General features: G+C 40.6%; 1 protein-coding gene across 1 annotated transcript in view; it reads right to left on the bottom strand.

Moving 5' to 3' along the window:
* The window catches only part of FSHR (follicle stimulating hormone receptor), a gene marked incomplete at both ends in the record, with an annotated part of 76,842 nt that overhangs the window by 15,390 nt on the left and 38,753 nt on the right, over positions 1 to 22,699 (bottom strand). The window contains 3 exons of the mRNA XM_080615005.1: positions 963 to 1,034; positions 8,958 to 9,032; positions 9,423 to 9,497. Coding sequence (XP_080471131.1) covers positions 963 to 1,034; positions 8,958 to 9,032; positions 9,423 to 9,497 — 222 coding nt within the window. The remainder of the gene's footprint in view (positions 1 to 962; positions 1,035 to 8,957; positions 9,033 to 9,422; positions 9,498 to 22,699) is intronic.

The raw sequence follows: 22,699 nt of genomic DNA, 5'->3' as shown, positions 1-22,699 counted from the left end.
TGTCAAGTATATTACATAAATATATTTTTTAACTCATCTCTCTGTATACCATATACTCAGGCACCCCCCTCTATGTTTTCAATGCATTTTTATTTCTATCAATGGCCATTACTAAGGCAATTGAAGGATTAATGTTTCTGCAGCTTGAAATCTTCTAGTCACAGATTTGGATGTGCAGAACTTTGCCTGTGCATTAACAATATATCTTGGCCAAAGGAAGAGAAGAAATAGTTGCTTATTTCCTTTGTGTTCTGCCCTCAATTATACTAAGAACTGATTAAAAAACTTACGTCAAAGTATTTTTCAGTGAAAAAATATCAAGCTTTTTCTGATCGCATTTTTTACCCAAAACCCCTGATGCTTTTACAGAAAAAAGAAGCACTTCACACAAAACTTCACACAAATATTTTTTCCCTGCTGCCACCAGACTTTTCCATAGGAAAAATATTTCGTTCTCTGGACAGTAAAAAAAAAAAAAAAGGGCATGGTAGAGATATTGCCCTGTGTTTTCTTTTTGTGTTTTACTCTGTGATGTGGGTACCTCTCCACACAGCCCCGAGATCAACCCTTCCCATGCAAGCCAGAGAACGGTCACCAGGTGGCAACACATTTCCACTGCGACCAGCCTGTTTTCGATTTCAGCTGGTGAAAGGGGAGTAAAAGGCTGTTACCCGCCCTCTGGGCCACCCAGGCACACACAGCGTAGTTAAATGAAGAGCGGTCTGTAAAGTGCAAGTTATAATGCTTTGTGGAAGGGAGAGCTAGAGAGAACTGAGACCTTTTGGGCCACATCATCATCGGTCCTAGGAAATTACAATCTAAAATGCTACCACATGAAGCTAATAAGCAAACACAAGGGGAATGACATCTTGAAAGAGGAATCATATCTTCAAAGGTTTTGTTGGAGCAGAAGACCATTCAAAGGGAGCTTATGAAAGTGAAAAGCAGACATTAAAACTTACAGTAAAACTTTATGGAAAGAGTGCACCTTATGGACAGCAGGTAAAAACCGAAGGCCAGTGTTCGATATCAGCCTATTGGAGAGACAACAGATGATTATTCACTCTGTCCTAGGAGCAAAGCAATAATTAAAACAGAAGAAAGACAATTGTACTTAAAATGGCGGCCCAAAAGGCAGTTTAGCCACAAATGGGAGAGGTGCCCATAGGAAACTTGAAGCTGTAATGTAAAAAGGTTCTTCTGCAAAGCACAAGACTGAATTCTGCCCCGCTGAAGTCAAGGGAGAAACCTTACCTTGGATAATTCCTGATGATCCCAGGAACTGTCGGTATTAATTTCCCAACCATATTCTGAGAAATCAACTGCACTGACACAGGATAATTATTTTCACAGTAGCTTTTTTAAGACAAAAGCACCAACTCACCACAATTTTAACCTTCTATCTAGAGGCTATGTTAATTCTATTGGGAATAACATTATTTCACGAAAGTAAGAGAGAATTAGGACTCTTTATACCCCAGCAACTCCAATAGTGGGGAACTGAACATACGGGACTGCTTCAGCAGTTTGTGTGACTCAAAATGGGCCTGAGCCACTGTATTTATCTACCTCTCCTCTCCCACCTCATTGAGCATCAATGAAACACCATCCTAGAAACACTGACTGTGAAGGAGAACCCTGCACCCACAGCCACAGGTATCCACAGAGCTGTACTGCATCTAATCTAAACAAATTTTGTTTCCTGGAGTAGTAGTAAGTGATGGGCAACCATGATATTGCCATGCAGCAGGAGATGCCTGGTGGCTGCTGATGGCTGGAAGGAGGAATGAGCCCAAGAGGGAGGAGGAGCTGGACCAGCCAGGCTGGGAGTTTCGCCCAGCCATCAAAATGCCTCATTTCATCTCACCAAACACCAAATGTCTCACCAAACAAAGAGAAAATCTGGGTTCTTTAAAGTTCAGTTATATCCCTGTATTTTTAATATGTGAGATGGTAGAGAAGGTAAACTGTCACTGGGAATATTGGTTCCTTAATGAATGTGTTAGTAGTATATGGAAGGTATTTTTTATCCTGGCACACAGAACAATGGTCTTTCACTACTGGATATGATCTTTTGGGTTTGGGGGTTTTTATTTTTGGGTTTTTTTGGGTTTTGTGTGGATTTATTCCTGAATAGCTGAATGGTGATGGAAAGGAGTATTGGAGACTGGAAAAAAGTAACAGAATTCATTAGATGTTTATTATGAACATCGGTTATTTCAGGAGTGTTGCAAACTTTCAGGTTTCATAATCTGAACTGAAACTGAACACCTCCATGTGACAAAGCAAATCCTACATTTGGGCACTCAGGGTGACACATAGGTCCATAAAACAATCATTCACTTGGGTAAGTACTGCTCTGAGCTCCCCGAGGTGGTAGCTGGAGATCCTCAGATGTTGAAAAGCCACCGTGTTCTGTTTCATCTTATAACAAAATGTAGCACGTTGTATGCAGGAAAAAACCTTAAATATAGCAAATAGTCAAGAAGCCAATTTGGGAAAGTTGCTGAAATGTCATGGCTATTCCATCTCAGAAGTCAGAGTGGTCTGACACTGCATTAGCTTAAAAATAACAGCTGTCACATGTGACCAAGAAAGCTCTACAAAAATGCCTTTGAAAAGCTATTACTTATAGTTAAATAGAAAGCATGATTAATGAAGCAGGGGGGATTTCACAAGACCCTTATTACTTAAAAGTACCTAAACTTTGTAAAAGGAGTTAGCTGAAAAAATTAGAGGCAATAGAAGAACTTGTACCTCTTCCCTTACAGCACTTTAAAGCATACTCTCTAAATAACGGGAGATGTACAGGGTTTTAGTTGAAAGCTGCCTTTAGTTTTGAACGAGACATATTCTAGAAAGTAATGCAATTCTTTCTACAAGCCCCTTGTTAAATATGAATTACAGCAAGCTTTTCCTCTAGTTGATAAATGAAAAAGCAAACTGCTGCCAAGTAGTGTGTGGCTATTGTAGGACAGTGAAGACATGAGAAGCTTTCTGCTCTTGAGAAAAATCTCAGTCCTCATGTTGCAGTAATGAAAGGTGATGATACTCCAACATATGCTATTCAAGCACTGCTCCCAGTTGCAACTTACTCCCAACACGTCAAAATGACAGCCTGGTTAGCAGGGCTTTCACCACATGTGTGAAAAACCACATTCAAGGCCTTGGCTGATGCCATAGCCCTGATCTTTCCAGGAATCCCAAGGTGTTCAGGGCTCAATTTGTACAGGTGTCAACTGAGCAGCATGAGATAAAGAGGAAAGCATCTTTGACAAATCTTTATGTATTGAAGTAAATCTACAGGTGGCACAATGCACTGATTGCACAGAGCGGTGACTGGGAGTAGGAGAGGGTGCCCTTGCCATTAACTGGAGAAAAAGAACTAAAAAATATTTAGCTAGGCTGCAGCTTAGATCTTCCCTCTCTTTTTATTCAACCAGGAAATCCCAGAGGCCTTCAAGTGGATAATCTTGTTAGAATGTAGATAATCCAATTTACTGAGTATCTTTCCTGCGGGACAATTTTGTCAATATATTTACCATTTAATGTATACATCCTCAGTAACCTCACTTTAAACAAGTGTCCTCTTTAATCTGAGTGAATCCCCCCTTGCCATGCGTAAACAGCTCAGTAAGAACCTGTTTCTCAGATGGCTGATGGCTGCTTTCCAAAGCATTAATTGTCTTTCTGTAAAGGCTTACTGGAGTCAGCAGTTAAGAAAACATAGCACCATGATCAGCAGAGAAAAACATAAATCTTTCAGAAACTAATTCCTGGAAGATTCTGGCTGCTTTTCTCCAAATATAGCAACATGTCTGCTCTTTTTGATGCCAAATTGGTAGGGGCTACTCTGACAAACCTGGGAACACAGTTTACCTCATCAACTTATTATGAGTATTTGCCGAAATGCAAATCTGAGGTCGGCAGAGACAAACACAACAGCACTCCCTTCTGTGTCTTTTAATCATGCTGGTTACTTTTATGAGTCATGTGGGCCTGACTCATAAATCAGAGCATGGGTTGGGTTGGAAGGGACCTTAAAGCTCATCCAGTTCCAACCCCCTGCTATGGGCAGGGACACCTTCCACTAGACCAGGTTGCTCCAGGCCCCGTCCAATCTGGCCTTGAACACTGCCAGGGATGGGGCAGCCACAGCTTCTCTGGGCAACCTGTGCCAGGGCCTCACTACCCACAAATGACTCCAGCAAAGGATCCCTCTGACGTATGTGTCCCAGCTTTGCAGGCTAAACTGAGCATGTAATCCATACCTCCTGCTTCAGGTGCAAGGTCTTTCTTTAACCATGAGGCTGCCATGCAAAAGGAAGGAGAGGAACATCACTTCTTTTTATTGAAGAGCCAACTCCACGCAAAGGGTCAGTGATGCTGTGAATTTTGTGGTTTGGGTTTAGGTAGCATGCCAGGTACATGTGCCAGATCCTCCACAAAATAAGACCAGGGAGGCACAATCAGCTGCAAGACTTTGGAGATGGGCTTTGCTCTCCACAATGCAAACTATTTTGCTGATAAAATGCATGCTTTTTCGACCTACATTTTCCCTGCCCTCCAATAATCCAGCTGTATGTCCTCAAAACTGATGTGAAAGGAGTGTAATGTTTAGACCTTTCTATTTTAAGCTGAGATTGCTTAATACTGAACATTGACACATCCACTGTAAAAAAAGAACCAAAGGACACAGATTACACATAAGAACTAATTTTGGAAAGAAAATAGCTTTGAGAAGCCATCACTACATTATTAAACAGACAATGCCACAGCTCTCCCTAATGAGAGCCAGATAAATAATCTTGTACCCATAGAAAGGTCAGTAAGTTACGATTTTGAAGCAGTCTGTCTCTTTGGCTTACATCCAAGAAGACCAATTAGCAATTCTCTTCACTGCTTCTAAAAGACCAGTGAGAAAGATTTTCTTTTCTAGGTTTAGAATATTTCAGTATTGCATTTTTTCAGCACTTCTCTCCCCTTCACGCTTTTGCCATACCAGCAATGATGATACAGGAGACAAAGGGAATAGGGTGAGCAGGGAACATATTTGTACCCAAGCTGACAGAGAAAACCGTGTTAATGTTTAACTGCTAGTGGCTGTAATGAGCCCATGAACCTGATGAGAGGACTGCCAAAGCTAGCCAAAGCTTCTTGCCTCCCCGTAATAAGACCTACTGGCTATACAGTTATTTTTGAAGAAGCATGGAAAAAGCCTTGCAAGCAACATGTTGTAAAGGTGATTCAACTGATAGGCTGTGGTGCCTAGGCTCAGTATCAGGCATTAATACTGATTAATTTCTTTTTTTAAGGAAAATTGGCAGTACATATGCATTTTTCCATGAGACTTTCTGTGTTTTAACAGTTCTATCACAGGCCAGCACTGGTGTGAGGAACCAGACTATGTGTCTCCTACACTCCCAGACTGCTACCACAGCTGGAAACTTCAGAAGAACCACAATGAGCCCAGCAACAGGCAGGTACCTGAGACTCCCTGCTTTGGGTCCCACTACATCTTTTTACACCAAGATCACAGGGAGCCTGTATGAGCTATTCTGTCTCGTGGGTCAGACCAGGAATGGCTACAGAGGTCTATGGCAGGGTCTGCAGCAGAAGGCTGGAACAAGTATCTCTCTGAGCACAGGCCTCCATTTCCAGCTCCACTACCTTGATGTGGACTGTTTGGGAAGCTGGCATGAACCCCAGCTGGGGAGAAAAAACACCACGTGGGCAACAGAAGTATATCCCAGTGGGACCAGCGTCAGGCTTGCTTTTCCACTCACACACAACCCTGCATATGGTCAGACAGCATCTGCCAATCCATTTTGTGACAAGGTATTCATGAAATCACTTGCTATTCTTTCCTAACTGTCAGTAGTTAAAAGAAGAATTAGGCTGTGATGTACAAAGGTCTGTTAGTTTCCCTTCAAGGCCTTAAAACTTTTATCATTTTTATCAGCTCAAATAGCTGTTGATAGTGTTTCTATCCACACAGATGTCCAAGCCGTTTCTGAATTATTTTAAACTCCAGTCCCACATGTTTACAACCTTTTACTTCTGTATTGTATTAAAAGAATATCCACAACACAACAGAAGACCTGAAAACTGGACACAAACCCCATCAATCCACTATTCTGCATCTTGCCTTATGTTTTCCCTAACTGACCCTTCCTGGCACATCCCAGGTAGGTGAATATTAGGACTGGGTTACCTGCAGCAGCTGTTGTTTTGCAGCCTTCCATCAAATTTTCTGCTTTCTCATTAATTTAACAGCCCTGTCCTTTCAAACAGTAAAAACTCTGCACGCACCAGTGAATGTCACAAGGGGATGGAGAAAATGGCAGTCTACAAGAATGTGCCGAAGAGAGCAAGAAGGTATGACTCTATGTAGAAAGAGTGACCCAAGCATGATGTAACTCAGCAGCACACCCAGCTCATTGCTACATGCATGGTCCTGCTCTTGATCCCTGCAGTGTGAATTGATGTAGCTCCACTGAAGCCAAAGTTGTTGCACTGATTTATACCCCCAACACAGCTACCTCAAACTTGCCGGTAGCATGAAAGACACATTCATCTGTTCATCTTCGCGGCAGTGAAACCTGCATCTTTTGTACTATCTATCATCATGTAAGAGTTGTTTTGGTTTTATTTTCCATCCTAAAATGAAGGCACAGAGGGGATACAGCATAAATCCATTAGTGGAGTAAATACCAAAGATTAACTTTATCAATGTAAATGAGAGAAAGCTTTGGCACAAAAATGAATGTGAATTAAGTGGCCATAAATAAAAGTAGAGGAAATATGCTAGTCACCAAGTCATTGAGTTTCTGGAAAAGCCTGCCCTGGGAAAAAGAGAGAAAGCAGGGAACAACTTAGAACATCAGTAATGTCACTTAAGCACTTAATTAATGGGATATATGGAATGGAGCCAGTAAGAAATAGGATACAGGCATCTGGAGAGTAACTTCCAGTCCTGTATGCCCATAAGGGAGAAACCTTTAAAAAATCCCTCAGATATATTTTCCTCTGATTTCAGCTAGCGAGTAAAACTAGCTAAAGAGGAGTGAGGAGTGGTCAGTTAGACACGCAACCTTCTATATTTTTCACGTATTGCTTCTATAGGTCATAGTAGTGTTGCTGGAGTGGAATTTTTGTACAGGTAGGATCTCTGAATGCTGGAGCTGATGGTTATGGGAGCATGGAATAATAAATGTTCAAAAGAGGGAGCACCCACTAACGTCTAGAGAAAAACTTCCACTACTTCAGATGCTTAAATTGGGATTTACCCTTTCCTCATGATCTATAATTTCTGTGTCACACACTTAAAGAAATCACTGGAACGAGTGTGTTCATTAGTATGTTTGTATTTCTTTTTCAACTTTGTATGAGATGAATGTGCTCTCATTCTTTCTACCTATGTGTAGACCTGACAACTGTACTCCCCATAGCAGCTTGTTCTGTGGATTTTACACGGGATAACAACCACTGTGGTTTTGTTCGTAAGTAGCCAGAACTACTCGGAGACAGTAGTCACTTCTCAATGACTCAGGCTTGAAATAAAAGGAAAAAGGCCCATGGTTTCTCCTCATGACAGTGCAAACTTAAAGCTTTGTTTCCCTACTGTCAAGACAAAATCTGTATTTCAGTTATACACATGCAAAAGTTAATCAAGGTGCCTGAGGAATTTGATAAAGCACTTTTCAGTCAAGATTCTGGGGAAAGTGACAATCCTACAGCAACTCTAACCACATATTCCACTTCAAAGAGGATTTAAACTATGATGGTTTGTGTAGCACTAAATACATCTCATCTCTTAAAGTCCAAATCTTAAATCTCAAATCTTAAAGTTCAAATTCAAAGCAATACCTCTTGGCAGTTTTTGAGCCCAGAATCTGTCAAATACTAGTGAATTTCAGAGCCTTTAAACACTCATTAGCTTACTGGGAGTTATGCTTATTCATCTCGTCATCTCTAACCAAACAATTAAGCACTTAATCTTCTACACTCAAATGTAGAAATCATGATCAGGCTTCTTAAATAAGTTAGGAATAAAAGGTTTCTTGCATGAGTAAGGCTTCTTGTATATGTTGGGAAAAAAAGACTGGGTATGTGTGCTCAGGTGGATGGGCATACAAAAGTTAACTTGATATACTGCTGAGTGTACATGCCATTGTTCAGCAAAGAGCTTATTTTAGCTACGGCCATTAAACCCAATTAACTTTAAAAGGAGTTCATTGGACTTCACTAGGGTTTTAATGCAGAGGAGAGATTATTAGTCACATTAAGATCACATGCTAAAAGATGTGAAAATATTTTTGAGCAACAGTTTATGCTAAAGATGGATTCAACTATCACTGAATTTTGATGGCAACACCATGGGAGCAGATGTAGCAACCACAGTTGTGCAAATGGCATTCTTGATGAGGCTGGCTAATGAAATAAGGTTATACCATACATCAGTACATTGTATTTTTAGAGTTTGAATCATCTCACATCAAGTGTTAATGAATACCATCACTATAGCACTGCCATTGCTGAAGAAAAGAGAATCTGAATGCTTAAGACAATGTGCATGAAGTGTAACAGAGGGCAGGGCCATAGTAAAGACAGATGAGAAAGATTTTTTTTCTCAAAGCTCTCAAGAGGAATTTCCACCTAAGCCCTTTTTTATAGACATATAAAAGGCCCAGCTCCTTTTCTCCTCACTTAGTTTCAACCTGAAGAAGGCTCTAGGATCTTGTGTGTGAGATTACTCCATGGAGGGTATTACCTTCAGCTTTTGTGAGGACTTTGCGCAGGCCTAGGTGTGAAAATGTGGATAGACAACATGCAACTACTAGTGAGGAGAGAGCCTTATCCTGTCTCATCACCAAAAGTGCTCAGCATAAGCAGACAGAAACCCATCTGGATTGTTCAAAATAACTATAGTACTTGCAAAGAGTAAAAGATCTTACAAGTATCTGAGGCTAGGAAGGTATTGGAAGGCATCTTGGTCAATGTACACGAGGTTGTTGGCTTTCTCAATTCTTCTGTAGAGAAAAAATGAAACATCAGAGAAAATACATCAATATAATGATCCTAAAATATTTGTGGTACCCCGATGATGTAGCAGTACTATAAGCTGCGATTTTCTTTTTGACAGCAGATGATGTGCATGATTTCAGAGCAGCCTTCCACAGATCAGCAGACCCCACCACTTTTGGATATTGGCAGTGGTTTGAGGATAACCTTCAGGATCACCAGGGAAAGAAAGGAACAGTTAGACAGGAAGACAGAAAAGACAAAGGGAGGTTTCAAATGTTCCTGTATCTTTATGAATTCTTCAGAGCTTACCTGAACTAAGCTGCAAAATCTTTGATACTTGCCTATAATGAATCTTTATAATTGTCTCCTTTGAATTTAGATTGCTCATTACTTACATTTCATGTAGATGGGGAAGGTCGGAAAATACATTTCCTTCTATGACCTCCAAGGCATCATTCTGTGAGATCTCTCTGAAAAATAATTAAAAATCAAAATATTTCAAGCCATGATGAAACAGAGAATGGGCAAGTGAAAAACTTACAAGGAACTTCTTCCTAGGTTACTTGTAAGTTTTAAAATCAAGTTGGATACCAGATAAGAAAACAGACCCCAGAAACACCGGTGAGCTGCCACTAAGAAAAACACCGACAGTCAAAAGACATCTTCTGAGGCTGAAGTTTATAACAGCAGCCCTGCACCTCCTGCTGTCACAATTCTCTGTGTATTAGAAATCAGGTTATATCCATCATGGGCTACTGGATCACTGGCACCACTAATTACTGATAGAGTTTTAATGAAATCTTTTAACTTGGTGAAGAGGGGGTGAAATAAAGACCGCTAAAAAGTACCCAAGGAATATGACAAAACTTCAGCAGTAGGATATGCTGCTGCTGTTTTGACCCAAAGTAAACTATAGATATTAACAATTAGGGCACCAGCAGACACATCCTTATTAACAGGAGCTGGAGACCATAAACATGATGAAATCTTCCATACCTTGGAGAAAACCCTATTTGATCTCATCTGTATACAGTTAATGCCCACTTAGAGGCACAGACCTGCAGAATAGAAATTGTCAGTTTTGTGTTATCAACACACCAGAATGCATCTGCTAGTTCAGAGTATACATTTCTTTGCTTCTTTAATTTGTGGGATGGCAAAGAGAGGGCTCAGGCTCTCGTGTAATTTAGAGCTCAGGAGTTCTCCTGGTGAATCAAGCAGGGGCTACTGCAGTGCAACCTGTCCCAGTTACATCCCTTAATGCTGGCAGTGACTAGGAAAGTCAACGCAAAGCCAGCTATGCCAAAGATTCTCTATTGTGATTTGTGAAAAATGGTGTCATTTTCCCAGGCTGTGGCCACCTGTAGGAAGCAAAATTTGTAATACAGATATAATTTGGTGGTAGTGTGACAGTCGATTGGATTTTAATGACAAGGTAACTGTGCACATCTTTGGAGTGAAACCTTGGATAAACGGATTGCAAACTGTTTCTGGATATCTTGTTCTTTTGAAATTATTATGGCTGCAAATAGATTTGACCAGGCCTGAGGTAAAACAATAGATTGTAATGTTAGGTGCACAGTCAAAAATATAATCACAAAACCTATTGCAAGTAGTATAAAAAGCATTCCACTTCCTTCTGAGTGACAACTGAACCTGATAAATTACCTGCACATTTAACACTAATAAAAGCCTTGCAAAAGAAGGTAAGTCGTTCTTCTGCTTTAAAAAATGCCTCAGTGATTGGTTTGCTATTTTTAAGTTTACTAAGAAGCTTTCCCTCCTGTTTCCTCAAGGATTTTTAGGGACGAAATCAAGCTCTTCTTTTAACTGGGACCTCTAAACTGACTGGAGAACAATAAAAGTACATGAAGACTGCCAGTAGGTTCTCAGCAGAGTGTGATGAGAACTGGGTCTGTTTAGCAGTGCTGAACCACCAGCTCACAGGTGAACATGTTCCTCTTTATTACTTAGGTTTCAGCAGCAACAAAATGCTTCAGCCGAGACTGGGATCCCTTCACACCATGCAAGGCACACAGCCATTGCAAGGGATGTTTCAAAGACATTTTATTATTTTCCTGTTTTTTTTAAAAAATAATTACAATTTATATATATATAATTAAAATAATTATATATAAAAATATAATTAAACATACAGATATATATAAAATGTAATCTTATATATAATTACAATAATAATATTACAAGATACAGGGAAGAAGCGATCACCCCTATACTGTATTTATATGTCGGTACAGTTCACTTGCTTAACTATAGTCTAGAAGATTCAACAACATGGGAAGTATCTCATACTTTAAAGATTTGAGTTGTTTTTTCTCGTGCTCTTTCTCGGGGGTTAACAGTATATTTCCCATTCCCCACAACCTAAAAATCAGGCGTCTACGCAGAAAAAGTTCATTAAGAAACCACATTACAGTAGTGACCTCACCAGACAGGGCTGTTGAGGGTGGTAATTCCTTATGATCCAAGCTGTTATCTAACTTTGGAACAACTTGAATGATATACCTCTCTTAATGGAATTATTAGAAGCCAATGTTTTGGCTTACTAAGTGTGGGATAGGTTATGGGCTTTGTTTTAGTTCAAGAAATGGACGATACAGATCTGTTTAAAGCAGCGCATGAGCAGGCCTTCTGGAGGGCTTGGAGAATGCATGGGTAAGGAAGGAATGAAAGAAAGGTAGCAAGACAGGAAACTCTACATTGCCTTTACAAGATTCAGGTTTTAAAAAATGATTTCTTTTTAAAGACTACATTTTTAAAAGAACTAAATAACACTCATATAAGGGGGGTGTTTCAGAGATTTGGGGAATGACCTGACTTTCATTCTCTATACCTGTTAAGGCTGTCATTTAGGTAAGAAGGATAAACAAAAAATATCACATTCCACTTAGGAGATCAGTCACACACTGTGAACAACAAGCAGCACTCATCTGGGTTTTGGTTGCATAATTTCCATGCACAATTTATTCATACCTTGCAAAAAATGCACACCCTGCTCATGGAAAACCCAAAGAACACTATCTTGGATATAGGTATCTCTGGCCTTAAAAGTACATTGCTGCTCACATCGAACAACGAAGTCAGCAGACTCAGATCCTCTGCAGAGAAGAGCAAATAATATCTGTAGCAGCAGCTACAAACAGAAAAGGGAGATTCCTGCCTAGTATTTGTGCAAGTGATTTGTCTTACAGTATAAATACACACAAACAGATGATTGCTCGTAATGCATATCTGATTATATGTCATCACCAGAGAAGATGGGACTGTTATTATGTTGTTTGTTTGTAATGAATGATACCATTAGCTCTACTGTTAGCTATCGCAGCAAATCCAGAGGGCAATCTGAGTATCATTTCTGATGCATGAAAGCTTTTGAATAGATGGTATGCAAAACAATCAGGGGCAATTGCTTAAAAAAAACCCAAACCTCCAAAACCCCAAACCACCCACTGGCTGCAAAATGTGTGTCTGCCTAAGCTTAGTCTTCACTGCAAGAACACCTCTATCGAAATCAACAGTTGCCTTCAAAATCATAACCTGTTTACTCAAACACAGCCCAAAAGAGGAAAAAAAAGAACCAGTAAAGATGTCTTACAAAGGAACACAGCATAATTTTTATGTTTCTTCAAGGAGAATGGTAAGACTTCCAGGTGTGACAACATCAAATGAGTAAGGAATTTGCCACCACTGTAGCAAACTGTAATCATTATTACCTATTCACAAGCAACTGATTGCAGTGTAGCATTGGACTTGATGATCTTCAAGGTCTTTTCCAGCCTAGTTGATTCTGATATTTCCATGCGTGAAAGCCAGAGCCAATGACAGTAGGGAGAGAGATGGAAAACAAAGAGGAGGAGGAAGGTGCTGCCTAATGGCAGTACAGTCTTAGCTTGGTTTAACCTGCCTGCAAAACTGCCCTTAGGCAGGGCTAGGGGTGCATCTTCATGACATCTGTGACAAGAGCCCAGCAGGAAGCATAGGGAGTATTCCCCTTCAAACCAGCTGCACTTGTGCAGTGCGACCCATAAAAATCAAGATACACTGAAATCCCTGTTAAATAATTCTATTAGCAAGGAATTTATAGTTTGTGGCAGTTTCTTTGTAGTCCTCCAAAGAGAAAGTCTCTTAGACTAATCAAAGGCTTACAGCAAGACTGTACTAAACTCACAAACTAATGGCCTTGCAGCCAAGTGGTCTTGTAATTCAAAACAATTGAAGAATAAAAGACTATATGCCTTTCATGATAAGAATTCCTTTCAAGGTCAGAGCAGAGCACACAGGGATAGGGTCAATTTTCCCCTGCTAGGAAATGGTCCTATTTCAAACAAATGTTTATGTATAGATTATATACAGATATAGAAGTTTAGCATAGAAGAGTAAGTGGAAACTTGCATGCAAGGAGGAAAGGATACCTATAGCAGAAGACTGGTTTAGAGGCAGATCACAGCATCAGTCCCTTTCACAGAGCCCAGGGACATACGCTCTCGAGCATGAAGACCTTGCAATACCAGCAGCAGGAATGACATAGAGTAACTGGTGCCCAACTGATGAGCTTGGCTGTGTGACAACCACAGTAAATGTGGGATGTGCGGATTTCTGTGTTTCATCTCCCTGTGGCAGACTGGCAGAGGGGGCTGTCCTGTGTGTCGAGGTGGCTTGGATACTTGCTCGGTGTGTTCACCTTGCCCACTGATGTGGCATGTGGTGTGAAGGGGGGTTTTTCCAGCCTCTCAACCACTCTGCCCTCCTCTGTAGTGCTGGGTGCCCCCTGCAAACTCCAGCTTTTCTTAATGCCCTTCCAGAGCTTCTTGCCCACATATATGGGCAAGTATATATATATATATAGTATATATATACATGGACTATACACTTGATACATTCACTTTACATTTCCTGTGATACATCATAACAAGGCATTTTGGCCTTTTATCCTCAAGCCTTTGAGGCAGTGTTTTTGTTTCATAAATATCCTGTGTATTCCTGTGAACAGTTTATTTTCACTCTACAGGTACCTGCAATTAGCATCGATACTGGATGTATCAGCTACTCGTTGCCAGGGCAGGTGGCCTCACTGGGCTCTCTGCACTGCAACAAATCAATAGCTTTGCACTGATTTAGGGGGAAAGGGAAGAAAAAAAACCCGCCAATAGTTTTATCTATCTTTCTTTAAATATAAATAGAGCAATTTGCATAAACTGTGATCAGAATGAAAGAAAGAAGAGCTCCTTTACACAATTGTTTCTGTTCAGAAACAAGCCAATCTGAAATCTCCTTTGGAAAACTTCCCTCTCAAGTGACAGCAAAAAGCTACTATGCTGATTTAAAGAGGTTACAAAAGAAAAGCTATTTTTCTTAAAAGTATTAGAGACTTTTGACCTTTTATAAATAGACAGTTGACACTTTCTGCTGCCACTTCCCTTCTGAACATGAAAAACTTGTCTCCCTACCATGATTTATTGAACACCAGGGAGTAACAGGCTAATACATCTTAGCAGTTATTGACAGTACAAAAATGAATCCAAACACTGACTCTTCTCATCATTTCTTTACTTCACTGAAGATACACACCTGACTAAATAAGCGGGATATCCATTTAACCAACTGAGCATTAATAGTGATTTCACACTTAGATCAAAATAATGTATATGTAAGTCTTTGAAGGAGATTATCAAGAGGCACCAATACTGTGCCTTCCTGCCTTCTCCAAAGGGCATGACACCATACTCTCAAATAAATCAATGCAGGCATGGGAAAAGTAAAATGCAAATTTCCACACAGCAGACAGAAGCAAGAGGGATTTTGTTCCTATCGGTGCTTTAGCACCATGCCAGGAATCCAGATGAAAGTCTGTGGAGAGTTTGGCTGCATCAAATTAATTGTCCATGTAACAGTTTTAAATTGGTCTCTCTAACCTGAAAAAGCACATGATTAGTCTGCAGAATTGGAACTGATAACGACCGGATCCAACAGCACAAGCCACATTATGATAAGAGTTGATTTTATAATCAGTACAGTTTTGGGGGCTAGATATCCCCTCATACGCCAACAGTAAGGGGATGCATTATACTAGTTTATTGCCAGCACAGCTGAAATCAAGTGAAGGTTTGTAGAGTCAAATAAGCAAGGGCTTGGTCTTTGGAGGGAATGGCAGCTTTCTGCAGGAATGCTGGTTCCCTGCAGACAGCCCAGAGAGACGGGATTTGTAACCTGCTGTCCCCGGCATTTGGGCATCGCTATATTTTACCTTTGACTAAGAAAGCTTGTAGGGAAAGGCAGCAAATAAGGCTGAAATAAAAACACTCACTCTGGCAATGGCACATTTTTTTCAGACATGATGGGCTCCAGAGCATCTTGAGATCACGCTGGCAGACAAAGGTGGTTGTTCAGATGAGGAAAGGACCTCCTCCTTCAGAGATGCTGACACAAGCTTTTTGCCCACATTGTAATTCCCTCCATGGAAATAGGCTAGCAGCATTTATTGCCACTTACCTTTTATTACTTCTGTCTTGGCTTTGATAGCCAGCTAATGATGAATGGTTTTACTAAGATGACCTGGGCAGATGAGGAGACTACATTTGAGATAACCACTCAGGAGAGCAGGTGAATGAGGAAATAGGGGAAGTAAGTTCTGGGGAAAATCAAAAGGCAGCCTTTCTTAGGCTGGAAGAATGTGTGGCTTCCAAGACCCAAAGTTTAGTGACAGCCTTTCCAAACCAACCATCTTGAAGCAGGTGTTCCCAGACACTTCAACAAACAGTTCTGAAATGCTTTAAGGAAGCACACATGCGCAAGAGGCCTGTGAAGGATGGTTCATTGCTAGCTCCAATGCATTACAGAAATGGTAAGATCCAGGATAGTCAGTGCCTCAGATACACACAATTAAACTTTATTGCTAAGACTGAAAATGTTAAAACACCTCTTACTTCTCAGATCTGGCATTAAAAATCTTTCCAGGCTCAGGAGAAGTCTCTAAGTATTCATTAGAGCAAATCATGCACTATGTTACACCTACTTCAGTGAAAATAAATCTCCATGACTGGACCCATCACGAGAAAAATATTAGCATTGCCTAATGTTAACTGAAATCATGAATACAGACATTCTCTTACAGCTGCTAACACCATCCACTACATCTTTGCAATGTCCTCATGAAGGGATTTAGGTTTCTCTGATTCAATATTACAATCTCCCTGCAAAATACCTTCTTCCAGTACAAAGATTTCCTTCTGTTTTGTTTTCTGTTCACACTCATTCTTCCCTTCCACAAAAGCTACTTACTGTTTTTATGGTTTGTGTATGAGGCCTTGACCCTACAAACTTTAATGCCTGAGCTTTGCCCCCAGGCTCAGCCAAGACACTACTGCATAACTATTTGCATGACTGGGGCCCTTAGATATAACCTACCTGGGAAAAGGATATTCTTTTATGCTTCCAAAGTCAAATCCAAACCTCTGCCTTGCAACAGACTGCCAGAGAAAACACAAGCACCAGCAAGAAGCTGCTAAGTCAAAAGCTTTACAAACCTAGTGTGCAATGAGGATTATTTATCTGATTGCAATACTGCGCTATCATGAGCAGAAAAAATTACCATTAAGCCCAAATCTGCAGGTTCTATATTGGAGGATGCAGAGATGGCACACTGTACAAACATGGGAATTGCCTACAATTCCTAATCCGTTTGCCAAGTAGCTGATGACAGCAGAAAGGAGCCTGATTCAATACCTCTGGAGTCTTATTTGATAAATAACTGAACAGCTCTCTATGAAAATCACATGCTTCTACTTGACTTTCCTTGACACAAATAACCCTCCTCATCAGGAAACACTGCAAGGCTGCACACAGACAGATCTTAACAGGAGGAACTGAACATGTCATAAAACTTGGGCCAAAATTCAATATATTACTATGTTTCTACGTTTGTGTGTGTATACAATATTCCAATAAAAGCAATAAAAGTAATAGACCCATGGACATACAGTGCTTACTGCTTCAATTCAGCCAGCAGCAGCCTTTCTGCATATCTAATTCCATTTATAAAGAAGTTGCTCATGCAAGCCACAGAGGTTCTCTGCCACAACCACACTGTGCAACTCAGGCTTGTAGGAACAGCAGTTTTTTGCTGCTGTGTGCTGCTGTAGTGCTTTAACAAGAAAGTCCTCAGACTGGATTGGGGAGCCTTCAGTACTGGTTCCCTCAATGGAGTCTCCATAGGCATGTGGCAAAACCCTTGAGAACCCAAAGACAATTCCTGGCCACTCGGTAATAACCTGCTTTTTCCTATGTAAGAGCACTTTTATCTCCCTGGGAGCCGTTTTCCTCCACACTCTCCTGAGTCATATCTAATGGGAGACATAGAAAGAAGCTGGAGCTAGAGATAGCGCAAAACACCTTACCTGAAGTAGTTCCTCCTTCTTAATCAAGGGAGAAGAGAAATCTTCTTCCTCACAGCACTTAAAGAAGATGACTGAACAAGAAACATGGTTTGAATAAAACAGTGTTTTCCTTAGAAGTTGCTGTGTCTATTCCTTTACTGTACTGCACGGCATATACTTTGGATATTGTTCTGTCTGGCTTCCTGAATTGATGTAAACATACTGGAACTTACAGTGTTTTCACAGCATACAAGCCTGGCAAAACCTTACATGTTTCCAGTAAAACACTTTGGAAAAATACTACTGATGAGGGGAGGGGGAAGAATCCTGAAGAGATCCCAAACCACAAAAATTACCCTTTGAGGAAGTCATGCTGATGAAATGCATTTTACAAATATAAACAGAAAATTAAATCAATCATTTCTGATTATGCCTGTTGCTTTAGTTGAGACTGAAGGAGATTCCAAACTCCGCAGAAGAAGGCATAGAAATCCATTGGTTTTAATATATTCAATCTGTAGTTCCATTAGCATTCTACATTTTAGAGGAGTGCGTATTTTCCTGTAATTTTAACTAAGTATTGTCTTTGGAAAGCACACAGCTCAATACACAAAAGGACACACAAGTACTCTAACTGGAAGGCAATCCTATGAGAGCAATTTGGTTTTCAGATTTAAAGGAATGTTTTGTGTATGTTAAATACCAAATTTAAAACTAAAAGGCAACTGCTATATTGTTTCTTCCATCAAACTGAAACCAAAACATCTATTTTTGGATTATTTCAATGGGAAATGAAGAAACAAATGTAACACTATTACAGAAAATGATCAGAGCTTCCTCTGAAAGATGTTCTATCTTGAAGTTACCCAAATCCCTAAGGATTTGGATTGGATCCCTGGACAGGAGTGCATTTTTCTTATATGCAGAAAGGTACAGCAAATGAAAGCAACGAGCACACCGGAACACACCTCATTCTTCTACACAAAGGTAACAGGCTTTCATGATATTTTTTTCTATGAGTTTGAAGATAGCTCTGCAGGATGGCTCTGGTTTAGACATTCCCCAGGGGAATCCCTGTGCTCCATGCCTTTGGTGAGGACAGATTAGGCAGTGGCTAAGTACAAGGGCTTTCAGGTTTTTTTCCCCTCAGTGTTAAATTGCTGGTAACATGAAGTGGGTACTTCAAAATGGCAGGCTCAGGACTTCTCTCTACAGTGGCACCTATTTAACTTGAGGACCGCACAAAGCCTCAAACCAGATGCTTTGGTTTCACCGTTAGAGTAGTTGATCCTAATCAATTTAAATGTATGCCTATCTTTTGCTTGTTTGGGTTTTTTTATGTATTGAATTGTTTTTGCTTTTAAGTGGCAAACACTTCTTACTATTCCACTTTGTATCTTCTTTTCAGTTAAATGAATGCAACTCTGTGAGCATACAAGTCCCAAGAAACCATACAGAGAACACTCTATTTATGAGACCTGTTAAAAGAGATTCATGCTACACAGTGGCTGCATTTCTGCTCGCTTTTTTCTTTATGTCCTGCTAAAGTCAATTTAAGGACATTCATCCACTGAAGACTGAGAGGGGCAGAAAAACTCACGTTCACCTGGATATGACCTGTATTCAGTACACTCCTATCTCCCATGCAGTCCTCAGACTCATTTTGCCTCATCATTCAAACTGTCCAGAAGGGTAGCAACAGGATGCATGTTCTTACATCCTCCTCCTCTTTAAAGACGTGCAGACGGAGGCTCATTAGGAGAGCTAAGATTTGTACGTGACATGACTAGTTAGTGAGGTGCCAAAGGAAGAGAAGGAAGACCCCCATTACACAGGGAAGAATTCCCATGATTTTCCTTTGGGTGACATTCAGTTAAAAATCAGGTGAAAATATTCTATTAGATTTGACTGGCAAAAATTTTCCATTTATCCACCCAGGAGGCACAGCACTGCCAAAGCAATCCAACCTTCCCACAGTGCCACACAACGAAGCGTGGTCACCCACTGAGACACCAGCTCTGCTGCAGAACCATTTCAATGTCTGGCCAAAAGAGGTTGCTGCTGAAAGCCAGCTGCAGCAGCCCTAGCTTTCGATGAATCACCATCTCCTGAGGGCACGGGCCAAGATCACCATTTCATGGTATGTAAGCCATCAAACTACCCATGCGAAAAGGAAATATTCATCACATGCATATGGACTGGATGTGAACAAGTGACCTAGAAATCTGGAGGGTTCCAAATCCTATTACCCTCTGCCTGAGTCATTCTCCTGTTGCATGAACCTTAGTGTGACATCTTTTTTGCAGGCTGCAGGGTTTGGGGATGGAGAACAACCCAAAGTCTACTTGTCATTTAGTCCTAAAATTATGCATAATTAACCCAAAGACAAATAAAAGAACAAGATGACGACAAAAGAGGAAAACGTGGTAGCAAGGGAAAAGCTTCCTTGTTGCATATTGTATCTTCATTTGAATTCCTGAATAAATCTGAATGAATTATATTTTTTAATTTGTTTAACTATGGCAATAGTCACCATGCACTAGTGGTTTTAGCAGTATTTTCTCTTCATATGTATGACTCAAGAATTACCATAGCAACTTGCTTCCTAATTAGCCTTCAGTTACTAACAATCAATATGATTAGACAAGGTCAGTGCTGGAGTAAGCTCTATAGGTTTTTAAAAAGGCCACTGAGAGTCAATAACAGCACGAAGAGGAGGAGCAGACTCCTGGACAATCTTCCCCAAAGGATGGTCACTGTTCTGTTATTACTCGCTTTCCTATGAACAAAAGGAGTCACAGCAAATGAGAGCTTTGCCCCTTACCTGACTGCAGAAAGCTTTTAACCTGCCAACATTTCACAAAATACAGAGAACAGAAGCATCCTTAGATCTGCAGATAAAAGGACACCTCCCTGACACATTGCTGGGACTGATGTTGACTGCACGCTGCCAAAATCAGGCATAAATATGGCATAGATTTTTATCAATGTACCTACATCTGAAATCAATCTCCCTGGGTGAGAAGAATCCCTGAAACTTGGAATAAGGTGAGACTGGCCGGTTCACAGGAAGATGCTCCCTGGGATTTAAGCTGTGCAGTGCTTAGTTGAGATCCCATTAGGAAGTCCTCCCTCTAGTGACCTGAGGAATTGCCCATTGTTGACACAATTCCTACCTGACTTTTGCAGCCTATTTCAGTCATTAGGATGTTATCTCTCACCCTGAAAGCACAGTGCCTGGCAGCACAGTAGGATGAAAACATAATGTGCTATTCAGAGGTACTCTGGGTACTGGGAATACAAAGCAGGCTCTTTGGTACTGACAGATGAAGGCTTGTGAAAAGCTATTTTACTTGTTAGCGCATTTAAGTGTGCTACTAAGAAACACAGATCAAACCAAGCTTATTTTTAGACAAACTGTGCTGTCAATTATGTCCAGGCACACGGCTGTCACAGGTGAACTGTGATCCATTCACTTGCCTCTGTACAAATGTCCTGCCACTTGGCTCCCTCCTCTATTACCCTCTGCTGCAGCTGTGCCTTCTGTCTCAGCTCATCCCAGTATTCCCCAATAGAGGGTCAGGTTTGGGGAACAGGGGAGCCAAAACATGGCACATAGAATTGTAGAATAGTTTGGGTTGGAAGAGACCTTCAGGGAAACCTTCCACTAGACCAGGTTGCTCAGAACCACATCCAGCCTGGTGATAATGTAATGACAAGACAGTCTGGACAGTGCTGTACAACACAACTTTCACACAATGTGTCTTGATCTTCCTCTGCACAAAATGCCCTGAAGAAGAGCAAAAGGGTTTTAAGCTCACAAGGGCAGTTTTAATTAGAATATAAACTAGGATAATTAACTTTAAGGCAGAAAAACTTTAAAGAATACTGAAAGTGATGTGAGAAGATTGTATATCCCCACCTACCCTGGCATCCAACGCTTCTGGAGAAGGTTTGGAGTTTATTCCAAATGTTAGTAAGCTCTGCCCAGATTTCCTGGAAAACCTCATTCATCACCTTTGGGGCTGCTCCCTGCTCCCCAGTGCAGCCTTTAGGTGGCACATATCCACCTCTGGCCTGTAAACCTCCTGCCACTTGTAGTACCTCAGAGCCACTCCCCTACAAACATGCCCATCAGCCCACAAAAGGTATACCCACACAGCCATTCCTCCAGGGAGCTCCGCCACTGCCAGTTTTCCTAAAGAGCAGGGAACAGAAGTAATAAATAAGCAAATCCTTTTCACCATATTGTGCTCACCCCTTCTCACAGCACAGATGGGCAAAGCCAAAATCTTAGAAATCCAGCAGAAGTCTCAAAAATGTGGAAAATAAAGCTGAAAAACGTATCATAAAATCTAATTCAAAATAAGAGATAAGGATGACAAAAGGATTAGATGCATCTAATGAGCACCTTCACTTCGTAATTACGCTAGAAAGGATAAACATATCCAGATGAAGATGTAAATCTTTCTGCTCTTGAGCAGACAAGCAAGACAGAAGTAAATGATGCTTCCATACAACAAAGACTAGTTTAATGCGGTCCCCATGTGAAATTCAGCATTATGCCTTGTTTTAGTGGAGATTACAACACAAAGGCATCACAAAGACACCATTCCAGGAGCTTTTGATGAACAGCCCATTACTTATTAGATGCATTTCTCCTCCTCAGAGGAGCAATTGTTCCAGAAATGTTCTCTTGAACGTTCTCCTTCAGCAATTGGCATCAGCAGCTCTCAGGGACAAGGCTCTGAACTGGGAAAGCCAACAGCTTGTCCCTGTCCCCAGCTTCTAATGCTGTGCTGACTGCATTGGAAAATGCACAGACACCAATAGTTTTTCAGCATAATGCATTTCTTTCACGATCATTTGTAATTTCCATCTGTGGTGTTGGCTCCCCAAGCATTCAAAGTATTTTTTGGCATAGTATCTGTCTATCATCCTAAACGCTAGCAATTTAAATCTTTTCCAGACTACTCTATGTACGTGTATATATATATGTACACACATATGCATGTACGCAAGTATATATGTACATACATATATTCTACCACATGATATGAAATTTAGTCACCAAAGTTACACCACTCTTACTCTTTTAAAAAGCCCCACATATATGGAAGTTGTCATCAAAACCAGGTTCTTGCTTGAGAAATCAAAACAAATATTCACAGTATTTTGCAAGCAAATTGATCTTGGCTTGGTCACAAAACAAACAATGGGCACAACGCATCTCTGATTTTACACCTGTGATGATTGGGGCCAGCAGTGCCTTTGATAGC

This window comes from Psittacula echo (assembly GCF_963264785.1).
Source record: "Psittacula echo genome assembly, chromosome: 4".
Lineage (NCBI taxonomy): Eukaryota > Metazoa > Chordata > Aves > Psittaciformes > Psittacidae > Psittacula > Psittacula echo.
This window is presented reverse-complemented; position numbering and strand designations above follow the sequence as displayed.